Source organism: Anoplolepis gracilipes, chromosome 8, assembly GCF_047496725.1.
Source record: "Anoplolepis gracilipes chromosome 8, ASM4749672v1, whole genome shotgun sequence".
NCBI lineage: Eukaryota > Metazoa > Arthropoda > Insecta > Hymenoptera > Formicidae > Anoplolepis > Anoplolepis gracilipes.
Genome location: NC_132977.1, coordinates 9813908 through 9827681, shown reverse-complemented (window position 1 = coordinate 9827681; position 13774 = coordinate 9813908). Strand labels below are relative to the sequence as shown.

General features: G+C 31.8%; 1 protein-coding gene across 12 annotated transcripts; it reads right to left on the bottom strand.

Moving 5' to 3' along the window:
* Window positions 1–136: 136 nt before the first annotated feature.
* Window positions 137–13010, bottom strand: LOC140669099 (protein tudor). Of its 12 annotated transcripts, XM_072898632.1 has the most exons (13): window positions 12464–12690; window positions 11656–12378; window positions 10548–11567; window positions 10052–10456; window positions 8730–9373; window positions 8580–8641; window positions 7566–8474; window positions 7028–7448; window positions 6658–6842; window positions 5515–5676; window positions 5181–5335; window positions 2648–5097; window positions 137–2548 (listed from the first exon to the last, which is right to left on the bottom strand). In XM_072898632.1, exons 2-13 carry the CDS (start codon window positions 12279–12281, stop codon window positions 1446–1448), a joined length of 8142 nt encoding a protein of 2713 aa, XP_072754733.1. In that variant the 5' UTR covers window positions 12282–12378; window positions 12464–12690; the 3' UTR covers window positions 137–1445. The 12 variants fall into 12 exon arrangements, with proteins under 12 accessions (XP_072754733.1, XP_072754723.1, XP_072754728.1 ...); XM_072898622.1 differs by lacking the exon at window positions 12464–12690 and adding an exon at window positions 12881–13010 and having other exon boundaries at window positions 137–5097; XM_072898627.1 differs by lacking the exon at window positions 12464–12690 and adding an exon at window positions 12850–13005 and having other exon boundaries at window positions 137–5097.
* Between the last annotated feature and the right edge of the window lie 764 nt (window positions 13011–13774).

Here is a 13774-nt window from a genome sequence, read left to right as displayed (position 1 = left end):
AAATTTAAAAATAATGTAACAAAATATTAAAAGTTTAAATATAAATTAACAATAAAAAAATTTGCGATATTGTTATAAATTGCGAATTTAATTAAATGTATTGATAAACGCGATAAAGATATATAGAAACGATACATATTTTGAAATGTTTATTAGAAAAAATATTTTAGCAGAATACAAATATTTATACAGCATACTTCACCTATTACAATCGTAACATACTATATTAACGTTAATATACAAAACACTGTAAGGGAAGAAGTTAATGGAACTATAGAATATATGACTCTTATATATATATATATAAGAGATTTAAGAAATAAATTCACAATTATACATTTTTTATCCAATACATACATAATTGCATAGATGGTCATATATATATAACGCAGTTGTGACAAAAAACGCTTTTCTTTCTTTTGCAGGTTTTACATAATTACATATTATTAAGTGTAAAAAATATATATGTATACTTTTTACACTTAATAATACGTAATTACTATATATATATATATATATATATATATATATATATAATATTAATATTAGTAATTATATATTATATATTATATATTATATATTATAATATATAATATTAATAATTATACATTATATATGGCCAAATATATTTCAAAGTTATATTTTTACAATGTTCAGTCGAACTTGGTGCAGTGCAATCACGTTTTGATATTGTATAGCTTATGTTATATAATTATGTTATAAAATAATTGCTGAACATATTTGTTTTTTTTTTTTTTATAATTGTGCAATTGCACAAACAGAAAAGTGAAAAATTATCGCAGATACATTGTGTGTAATGCAATTAATAAAGACATGTGTCAGACAAATAAAACATTTAGTTTTGTTTTGCTTATATCTCGTTTAGTCACAAAAGCAGCCTCTATGATTATATGATTATATGTTGTATAATTTGCAAGAGTTACATAAAGAAATTCAATAATTTGAAAGTTAGTCATTAAATTCATTGTAACTTAAAAAAATTATGATTATTAAGAAAAATTGTAATCATTATTTGGTAAGGACGAATATTAGACAGAGCATAAAACATAAACGGGAATAACATAAATATAAAGAGAGTTGTCAATTAGATGAATTAATCTTTGGTTATACATCTAATAGCCTAATATGTGCAATGTAGCGGGAATATGTAGATTCATAGTAAACATGGCAAATTTGTACTGTGTGTAAAAAGAGAAAAAAAAACTCCAAGACAATCACCGATACATATCGTTTATATGGTGATATAATTTTTGTTCCTTCATCTATTATATAGTTTAAAAAAAAAAAATGAGAAAAATGAAAAAAAAAAATAAAAAACAAAAATGTAAGATTTGTCTGTAAGAAATCTGGATTTTTATACTGCACATGTATATACCTTACATATCTATATACAGTTGCAGTACATGTCCGCTACATTTATAAAGCTATGTCATATATTTAGGAATGTTGTCCTCTATAGAGACAGTAAATATCTCATCCTCTTCAGTCACATTATCGGGAACTGATTGTAACACAGGATTCACAGCACCAGCCACGAGCTTTTCTGAATGTGGTGTTTTTGGTGTTACAGGACGTTCAATTTCTAAATCGTTGGGCGACTCACCTCTGGAGACACATCCGGGAATTATCTTGTCTTCTGATCGTCTTTTCGAATAATTAAACTGCTCAGATGGATCAGTCTTAATTACGTACGGCGTTGATTCTATCGCTTTTACCGTACACATCGATTCCGAAGAAATGTTTAAATCATTATCCGTAGCTATGCTTTTAGACTGAATTTTTAAATCACTATCCTTGTCTGTGGTTTTAGGAATAATCTCCTTCGTTGGACTTTGTTTTTGGTCCAAATTTATTTCTTCTTTCGGCAAACACGATATTGTTTCTAAAATTTGGGAGCCAGTTGAAGATTCGTTTACATTACCATTTACAGGTTGCATTACAGAATGTACTTTTCGTTCCTTGACCTGATCATTATTAAGTTGCACGACATTCTGAGACTGCGATTCATTTGTTAATGATGAAATTTCCAAATCTTCCGGAATTTTGGAATCCTCTACATCTTTTATCGCGAGTACTTCCGAAATTCGTGTATTTGAAGATTTATTTATAGGTATAGTTTGCATTTGAGATAGCGATTCTTGCTGTTCATCAGCTTGTGCGACATCAGGTAATTGTGTTTTATTTGTGACAGATAAGTTTGTATAATCAATTTTTTGTGACTCTACATCTTCAATGGCGTCTCTTATCATATTTTCAACGATTTCATCAACACTAAGTTCCGTTACATGAAGCAAGGATTCATCAAAACGTGATGTAGTAGGTGTAATTTTGTTTATAGAAATCGTTTCATTACTGGTGATATCTACATCTTTATTCGTTTCAATGTTATCTTCTGAAATTTCTTTCATTCTTGAAGTACATTCAGTTATCGTAATTTCAGATTTTTCATTCTTTTTTTCCTCGATTTCTTCTATGATTCCATCCTTCTGTTCTTCATTACATTCGTTTTCCTTATTTGTATCAGAATCTATAAAGGATTTATTAAGCACTTCTTTATCAATTCTGTTTTCATGGTTTTCCATTTGATTAACGCAATCTAAAATATCTGTTTGTTGAATTTCCTTACCTAAATTTGAAGTTTCTTCACTGTTATTTATTGGTTCGTGAGTCTCGTGGAAATATGTTTCTTGTTTCTCTATAATAGAAATCTTTTCAACTTCTGGTAATTTGTCCATTTCCTCTGCAATTTCTGAAGGAACATTTTCAAATCCAGCTAATAAAAGATCAACAACGTTCGTCCCATTGAGATTTAATCGAACATGCATGGGATCGTCTTCGTCAAGATTCTCAAACTGAAACATAGTGGCTCCTTCGGCAGCGAGTTCTTTAAACTTATCACAAGCTTCCTCGCTCCACGCAGCAATGTGGCTTGGCTTCTCGAGCGTGCATCGTTTCGACAAAATCGGAATATTTACAATATCTTCCGGCAATATTCTTAATTCTTCTGTGACCGCGGAATTGCCGTAATCCATATACAAGACCTCTGTACCTATTTCACACCGTGCGATTATCCTCGCCCTGTACCAACATTCGTCTTCTGGATATCGAGCGGCACAGATTGTGCCGATGTCGAGGTTGTTCAAAGCGAGGAAACTCTCTGCGTCTCGCAGACGATCCGACATCACTTCCAGTTCGCTTATACTACTCTCGGCTTGGATCCAAAACTCGTTCGGGCTGTTGATATGACTTACTACCACGTTCGGCGAATTCTCCTCGCCTAATGGTGGCAGTCTTTCTTCGATAACTGGTGAATGTCGTTCGCACATACTCGCAAGTATATCGGTGACGTTCTGGCCATCCAATGTTAACTTTACCAATGATGTTTCTTGGTCCTTCAACACGTCGAGGAGAAAGATAGTCGCACCATCCGCGGCCAACCTGACAAATTCTTCGCGAGCTTGCTGCGACCATTCCTTGATTTGCGGTGGTAGTTGTAAGCAGCACTTGCGCGACAGAGGCGATATATTCGCCAGATCTTCTGGAATGGCGCGAATTTCAGTAGACACAGCGGAATTTCCATAGTCTATGTATATAACTCGCGTGTCCCCGTTGTTATCATGAGAGATTACGCGCGCTCTGTACCATTGTTCGTCCTCCGGATATTTGGCGACGCATAGTAGATCCTCCTTCACATCGTCGATTTTCGGGAACATATCAGCGACTATAAATCTGTCCGCCATCACTTCCAAATCAGCAACTGATTTTTCTTCCTGAACCCAAAACTCATTCGGCGAATTGATATGGCACACGAAAGCAGAATGTGGATCCAGTTCGAGATCGACTATCTCGTCCACCGGCTCTTGCTCGGTATTAATTATAATAGCGTGCTTTTCTTCGACTAACATCTCGCTGACGCTCTTGTCGTTTATGAACAACTCTACACGTTTAGGCATAGTATCCGCTACTATTAGAGCCTGAAGAGTTTCTGTAGATGTTACTAAATTCTCGAATCTCTCGCAAGTCGATTCGTTCCAATCCTCCGTATCTACAGGAATAACATCAAGTCTGCATTTCATTGCGAATCTGTTTAAGTTTCTCCAAGCATCCGGTATTTGTCGAATATTGTCTGTCTTATTATTAATAACATCTGTATTGCCATAGTCTATGAATCGAACTGTTGTGATGTCCTCGTCTGCATCTAATACCTCGGCGCGATACCAGAGATTGTCGATCGAATAAGTAGTAGCGCACAAGGTACCTTCTTCCAGTATATCGTCTATTGTTGAAAAATTAGACACTTCTAACTGGAGTTGTTCGTGCTTTTCATTGAGAGTCGTGATCTCATCTACTCGTTGCAACCAGAATTGACTCGGAGAATCAACGTGAGATACGCATACATTGAATTTATCGGTCGTTGATGCTTCGGGAGTTTGAGATTCCGATAGTTTAGGCGTTACCTGTTCTTCTCTCACTAGATTCAACGAGCGAAATTTATCGCTGAGTTTTTCCTCGTTTTCGATCAGATCGACAATCCACTTTTTGTGTACGTTATAAAAGACAGCGGTGAATTCTTTGTCCATCAAATGAGTGTGCAGTAGGTTTAGCTGTTCGGCTTCAGTGCCGATAAGAGCTATCGATAACGATACATTTATCGCTAATTGGTGAAGTTCGTAAAACTGCGGTTCTAAAGTCATGATCGATTCCAGAGCAATTTCCTCGGTATTCCCATAATCAATATAATGTACACAGGCAGTTGTTTCGGTATGGCTGACGATTCTTCCTCTATACCAATTTCCGTCCTCCAAACTTTTGGCCGCGCACAATAGGTGCATTTCCGGTTTCAATTTTTGCCCAAAATTAGTGTAATATTCTTCAAGGTCTTTCAACAATCTTGCTTCGAGCTCCACCTCTGCGCACCGTTGCAACCAGATATTGGTAGAATTCTCCAGATACGAAACAAATACCTTATAAGTGGAACTTAGAATGGGCAGTGAACATATGGGTGATATCTTTTCCACTTTTTCTTCCATATTCATTATTCCATTGCCAAAGAGATCATAAAGTTTTACGATAAGTCTATATAAACAAAAGATATTAACATTTAAAAATTAAAATTTCATAGTTTTATATTTGCAATCATTATAAGCAAATATATAAACCTGCTATTATTGACTTCTTCTACCATAACCAGTAGTTCTTTTCCTTCAAGCTCTTTCAATCGTTTATTTGCATCGGATGACGCTGTTACATTTTGCAGAGAGCATTCTAACGCTTGATTCTGCATGATGGCAAGTTCTCCAGGTAAAGCTAAAACCTAGATTATTATGTTATATTAAAAAATAGAAGTATATAAAATTATAAATTTTTTTAATCAATCAATTTAATATATCACGAGCTCACGTGATAACGATGTATGGTATTAACTCGCATTTTAAAGTCGAGAAGATTTTTATAAAAGGTTTTTATAAACATCTGATTGAATATCTAACTCACACCATCCAGGATCTTTTGACACATTCCGGTATCAATGAGTTTTACATAAAATTCGTTGGACCGTGAACAATTAATTACTACAGCTCGTTTCCATGTTCCATTTGCATTGATTAGACAGCCCGCGTCAAGACATATCTCGCCGGTTGATAATCGCGGCATCACCTAACATTATCATAACTTTTTTTTTATCAATATAACTTGTTTGAATTCATGTGATAAACTATATGTATATTAAAATAAGTGACAAGGTGTTATTTTAATATTAAATTATTATGACTTTAGTTAACTTACTGAAATTTAAATATTATGACAGAAAAATGAAACATTCATGAGAATAATATTATAATCGATTATTATTTAGCTGTTAATACCATACATCGTGCAATAAGATTAAAGATGTTTTTCATGAAATTGTTAGAATTTCGAAGAAGCATGATTCGATTTATGAAAGATATTATGAACTTTGTTACTTGATTAAACAAATACATAATACCAATCACATTTACATCAGTCCTCGAAATTAATTGCATATTTTAATGACTTGACATTTTTTCATATAATTTGGGATAAAATTTCATACACTGATCTTAAATATTATAGGTATTTGCCATATTGTAATGTGTAAATCTAAGAATATATGTCCAAAACATTTGTATATATATGATGATTTATATATATATATATATATATATATATATATATATATATATATATATATATATATATGTATAAAGATATTGAATTTATTCAGATTTTTCTTTCAAAATTTCTTCTTTTAAAAAAATTGATTAGAGATTAAATTTTTATTATTTTTATAATTATTATGTGACAGCAGATGCTAAGACAGTTTGTTATTAAGACGAGTTGTTAGTTTAAATTTGTTAGAAAATGGAAAATTGAAGGATAATAGGTTGAATAGATTTGTAGACATTTAGGTTTAAAAGCAATATCATAAAGCAAAAACATTTTGCTGATGCTTTGCCTATGAAACTCTGTTATACTTTTTAATGTTTTAATTTTTTGTTTTCGATGCACATTTAATAAAATTACTTTAATTTTTTTGTAACATTTATGATTAATATATAATTTATATTTGATAGCAATTTGTGATTTGTTGTCAGATGTATTTAAGCTAAATGATACCTCTGTATTTTTATCAGCCATGTATTTGTGGATAATAGCTTCATATTTTGAAGCTGATAGAAGCTGGACATGAAACAGTGTTATATCTTCAACATTAGAAATTTTCATTTTGAGAATTTGACCACTAAAAAGACTTATGTCCACTCTCTCTATATCATTGAGCATTTTCATTTTGGTGTCAGCTTCTGCAACCAAAATACAAAAGATATAAATGTTAAATCTATGTGTGTAATCTATGTTTTTAATTTTATTATTAAATATATTTAATATTAATATTTTTAATATTTAATGTTATCTACAATATATAACTTTATTATAAAAATAAGATATCTCGCGCGATTTTTTGGATGGATTTTAAAATTATCTTTACCACAGATTGTTTCGACTGAAGTTTTTGTAGCAAAGGCCGCAATATTTTTCTGTACTAACATATCACCCACATCTTGTCCATTGTAGATTAAAGAAGTCATGTATTGATTGTTATTAAATTCATGCAAGATGCATTCATACTTGTCAGCATTAAAGCAATTATCGAGCGCATTGTTGTCAGTTTTGGACCAGTCTGAATTATTATTAGATATAATATTTTTCAAGGAACATTGTACTGCTAATTTAGGCAGTTGCAGGAATTTCTTCTCGACAGGGTATATATTACGCAAATCTACGATCGCGCAATTTCCAAAATCTATGTATTGAACTATGTATGCATCTTTTTGATCACTGATATTTATAACTTCTGCTCGATAAAGAGCTCTATCTTCGGAAAATATAGCTATGACCGCTGAACCAATCTAAAATAACAATTATATTTATATTTACTATATATGTACATTACAAATTTATATTTAAAATGAATATAACGAATCTTGATAAAATAAACCGAGTGTCTAAAAACATTAATTAAGTACCTGTAGTTTATGTGTTACAGGTTCTCTACCAGCATATGTTTTCTGAATTTCACTCATTATTGCTTTAAATTCTGCTTCTTTATTCAACAGTTGACAATAAAATTTATTAGGATTTATGAACCATGTAACAATAGCATCATATTTAGATTCAGATTCATATAAAATTGTTTGCCATTTTGAATCAATGGGAGCATAATCTGGAGCTCCTTGTATATTTTCCGTCGATTTAAATGTTTTTTTAGTCTCCGAAGTTTCTTTTGTTTTTACTAAATCTTCTATTTTACAAAATTCTTCATTTATATAATTAGTGTTTGGTATGTCATTAATAATCTCACGCAACAGTACTTCATATACTTCATTTTTTTCGGCAACAAATTCTACCTCTAATAATTTTCCTTCGACATTTTCCGAGAAAATCGCATATTCGTTTTCCTTAACACTGGTCAATCCAAGTAATTTACAATGCACTGCTTGCATTGGCAGTTCCAGAAATTCTTTCTGAATGACTTTAATTTTCGTAAAGTCGACTGATTCTGTGTTTCCATAATCAACAAATTCTACAGTTGCACTATTTTCTTCTACAGATTTGATTAGTACTCTGTACCACTTAAAATCTTCCGAGTATTGAGCGATACAATATATACCACATTGTATCTCAGAAGCTTGCATTGTTTCTCCACCATTTTCGTAAGTTGCAGCTATATTTTCCATGATAGTGTCTAATTCTAAGCAATCAGGATTTATTTGAACAAAGAAGTCCAATGGTGTGTTGGTAAATACTACTTCACAAGTTTTTATAGAGCCAAGAGTAACATTTATCGATGAAATTCGGGATTCTCTATTAGCAACTTTATTGTTCTGCAGCGTTTTATCAACATTATCTGTATCCCACGATTCACAAACGTTTATCTGTAAATGATATATATGTATATGTAATGTGTTTGATAAAGAGTCTCAAATGTAAATACATTCATAATGCTAGTTAATTCACAACATTAATTAATATTTTATTACCTGATCATGTACAATATTGTTTGTATTATTCTCCTCATCCTTAAATTTTTCATTATAGTCACCTATGTTTAATAAAAATTGTTAAGTAAAAATTCATATTATACAGAGAGAGATAAAGTATTATATAATTATAAATTAAATGTTAAATACCAGTGAATTTTCCATTTTTGTAGCTAGGCTTACGAGTCGATGGTTTTCTATCATTCCACTTTCCAGTTTGCAATCTGCCTGACACTCCACTGTCATAGCTCTCTTCTCGTCCATTATTAAAACCATCACGGCTAAAACTGCCTTTCCCGCGTTTAGCGCTACCTGACACTCCACTGTCATAGCTCTCTTCTCGTCCATTGTTAAAACCATCACGGTTAAAACTGCCTTTCCCGCGTTTAGCGCTACCTTTAGACGAAGTATCTGAATCCTTGTCGCTGCATGCTTTATCGAAATTATTACGATTATATCTCCGTTCGTTATCATTGAATTTATTTCCACCATTTCGCGAGGTTTCTCTATTAAATCCTCTGTTGAATGTATTTGTTTCACTTTTATCATGTTTTTTATATGATCTATCTCTGCCAGGTCTATTGTATGCAGTTTCGTTTTTAATAAATCGATCATTCTGTGAACCATCACGATGAGAATAAACGCCGGATCTATCATGTCTATTATCATATTGTTTCTCTTGAGACCATTCATCTTTCCAGGAATTTGATTTGTTATCTTGACAAGATTTAGCATTTTGGTTACGATTCCAAGTATCAATGTTATTTTTTTTATTATATCGGTCTTTATCTCCCCTGTAAAAAAAAAAGAAAAAAATACAACATTATAGTAAAATAATAATTGATAACAGGGCGATATAATAGAAAAGACATGATATAATCATGCAATATTAGAATTATTCAGTATCCATTTATGCATAACATTTATACATGCAAAAATGAATCATTGAAATTAAAAATTGATAAATTAGAATATAAAATTTACTGCAACATAAAATTATGTAGCATATAGCATAGCAAGTAGATCATGTCATAAAATGCTGCTATTTGCTAACATATATTTTTTTAAAGCTAATTTTTATAGAATATTGTAATAAGAATGTTGCAACAAATGTTTATCAGAAAAATACTAATAGTTACTACAAATAATAAAAATATAATTATGATTTACATAAATAATTAATCTTTTTTGTCAACCATGTTATATTAAAAAGCTAAAAAAAGTATTATGTTATCATTATGTTTATCGTGTTGTATTTATATTTTTTAATTTCTGTCCTTGAATCAAATTTGCTTGGATTTTCATACAAGACCTGTGATGCAATAAAAATTGCATCTTTTATTGTTCTACTTCTGACGTTAAAGTGAATTTTTATTTGTAAATATTGTTACAATTGAACATATTGTTACAATTGTAAAAATTGTTAGAAATGTTTTATAATTTTTAAAAGTAATAACAATACTTTTTCTTACCTTTGGAAATTATTTATTGGTTTGATAGAATGTTGAACGTCTCCATTTACTGAACTGGCAGAATTTTTATCAGAAAATAAATTGTTTATCAGCTGACGATGAATACTTTGCATTGTATCAAGTTCGAATAAATCAACTAATAGGCCTTTAGATTGTGCAGCAACTACTTTCATATGAAAACGTTTCTCGAGCGTCAGTCTTTCGAAATAATTGAAGACTTCTTGATCTGATGAAAGCACCTCATAACCATTTAATGCACACTTTATAGCTTGTGCTGGCAAACTTGTCACTAAACTATCATGAATTACACGAAGAGATACTATGGATAATACCTCCTCATTTCCATAATCAACATATATCACTTTAACTTTGTCTCCAGTAACACTAAGAATTTGTGCACGATACCTGGAAAAAAAATTATTATTAATTTATAAGACTAATTCAATAAATAAGAAATTAATGACGAAGAATGTCTTAAACGTTGTTTTAAGCTTACCATTGTGAATCATATAGAGCTGCACAAGGTAACCCCTCTTCTAGCTGTGCCACATTCAAAACAGATGCCATTTTAGCATATTGTGCTAGGCCTTGCATTATCGAGTCGAGAGACTTTATCCCACTGTCAAGTTGCACAAAGAATTTCTTACATGACTCTACATAAGAAACATGTACAACTTCTTGAACACCTTTCGATAATCGTTGTAATTGCGGATACGAATACGTTATCGATATTGTTGCAGAAGGTGCTGGGAATACTTTTTTTAACATATCTTTTATGTTCATGCCATTGTCATCATACAAGTCACCATATTGAATCAATGGTGGTCCTTCTGGCGGACGAACATGTAGAATAAGTAATTTTCTGTATACTAGTTCTTTAAAGTATGCTTTCATTTCTTGTGTAATGTTGAGTTCCCTTAGGCCACTTAATGTGAATCTAATGGAAAGCACTTTAGGATTAATGTATTCAGGTGGCAATTGGAAGATATCTGTATATGGTAAAACTTCTGTATGACCAAAATCAACATAATACAATTTGCATTTATGTTCCATCACGGACATTACAACTGCCCGACATAATACTCCATTTTCTTCATTTTCCGTGTATCGTCCTAAGCAAACTGATCCTGGTAATGGTGGTTCTTGCAATGGAAGTTTTGGATGACTGTTTATCTCGTCCATCAGTTGACTCAATATAGCTTGTGTGTTTTCAACTTGTACAGAAAACTTTTGTGGGCCATCTTCCACATGTGATATTAACACTCGATATCGTGAATTTACATCTAATACTCGAGATTTGAATACGAGTGCTTCTTGAACAGGCCGCGGCGAAGGTCGTTGATCAGCAAGTTTATGTTGAGTCATATCAGTTGGAAAAGGCTTATGGAACGCTTGTACATTGGCATTATGATTCATATTTGGATTCTGCATTATTGGTATTGTTGCACAGTTATTCATATTGTTTTTATTTTGTTGTTGATACACTGGCATTTGAAGTTGTAGTACAGGTTTTGGTCTAAAAAAAAAAAAATAAATAATTAATAATTAATTAGATAATTATAAGATATAAAAATGTTAAAAAAAGTTAAATATAAAAAATATACCTAAACATGTCGGGTATAATAGTTGATTTGACAGTATTTGGTATAGCCATGTGTTGCTTCACCAATAGTTCACTAAACTCCTCATTATTGTACCACAATTTTATGAAATAGCGATTATTCAACATATAAAGAAGAGCTCTATACTCATTGTAACACAAGGTTTTTCTAATTGATTCGACTATTCCATTATCCCAAACACCATTTAGAGGTAACACGTCCATCAACGTAAATTCTACTGCCATTGGTGGATACGTTCGCAGAGGTTCCGTTTCACGTATGCTATCCCACAAATGAATCTCGTTTGGTGGTAAGACCTCTACATTGCCATAGTCAATAAATTGTACAACGATCATGCCATCGGGACGTATGCCAAGTATTTTTGCCCGAAAATAGCCATCGGACTGGAATCTGGCGCAGCAAAATGCACCAATAGTTAGTCTGTTAGACTTGGAAGGGCAACCATATCCCTGATTAAATCGTTCTGTCAAAGGGTAGATGTATTGCTCTACGGAAGTAACAGCCTGCTTATCTAGTTGACCCCAGATCCTTAAGTTCACATCATCAGCCTCAACATAAGTGACAAAAATGACACTTTCAAAGGACGACGATTGCGAATGCTGTGCCATTTTGATTCACACTTTTTAGTTGAATCAATTCTCGTTCTTTTTTTTTTTTTTTTGCATATAATGGCTCGTTCAAACGTGCGATTCGTTCTTCATCAATCTGCAACATATAACAGATATCTTAATTAATATGGATCAATTAAAACCGTTTGTCCCAACTACTTGAATGAAATTAGGTTACAGACGTTCGCAGTATTAATTATGTACATGCAATTTACGTAATCGGAAAATAGGACAGTGACCGAACAACTTTGCCTGAGATCGAGTTGGCGAATTTTTAATTGTTCATAATTTAATTCCAATTTTTTATGATTTTATTCCTTATGTCCGTTCGATTCGTAAAACAAGACGCGAAACAATATAACTCTTTTCCACGATTCTTGTAACCGTGATTTCTTACGTTTTTCGATAAACTCACGTTCTCGAATCTCTAAGAATCGTGTCAATCGTTGAAACAAACAATTTTGTCCTTGTTGCCGACCCCCGAAAATATTTATGTACATAGTATATACACATCGTCGACGCTACCATAAACTTTCGACGAATGATACGAGGTAAAAAATGCAATCACCTAAAATACAATATGTAAATTTCTCACTCACGCCTTGCCTTCTTCTTCGCTTCCTTCAATCTCTTTCTGTGTCATCAACAACACGGCTTCTCTCGTATTTCATTTGCAGCTCATATTACACTTCAAAAGTCATATATATATATATATATATATATATATATATATATACATATATATATATATATATATATATATCTCCAGATGCCAGATACCACTATCGGACGTAATCCTTTGTGTTGTTTCGCGGGAAAAAACTTTTCGCTATAGATTTATACATAAAAAGCGCGCTAAATTCAAGCGATTTGAAACGATTTTATTAGTAATGAATTAATGGATCAAAATACTGTAGTAAAAAGAATTTTTAATCGATTAACATACGATATTATACTCTAAATAGCAGTTTTGTAATTTTATTCAGATATCTCTGTAGAGAGAGATACTGGATATTTTAATAAAAGAATTATTTTCTTTTGTTTTTTTTTCTGTAGATCAAATGCACAACTACAAATGAAAAACTTGCTTGTATCTGTTTTTTACGGTATGTATTTATCAATTGTAATTGTTGAGTAACTTGCAGGATTGCCAACAGGATAATTAAAAAATTTCTATTACTGTATTAGTAAAATTAAATTATTATGAAATAGAAACTTTTATGTTTTGCTGTTAGTCATTTTACAAACTGTAATCAACGATTAAGGTGCCTTTTCATGTTGACGCTCGACGCTCATTTTTGGCGTCAAAACAGATCACGTGATCAAAATTGACGAATTGGTATTTTTATTTTTGGTCACGTGATGTCTTTTGACGCTGAAAATGAGCGTCGAGCGTCAGCATGAAAAGGCACCTTTATATTTAAATTGCTTTCGAAATGTAACGAATATTTGCAGCTCAAATATTGATACGTATGTATTTCTTTCTTTGATAT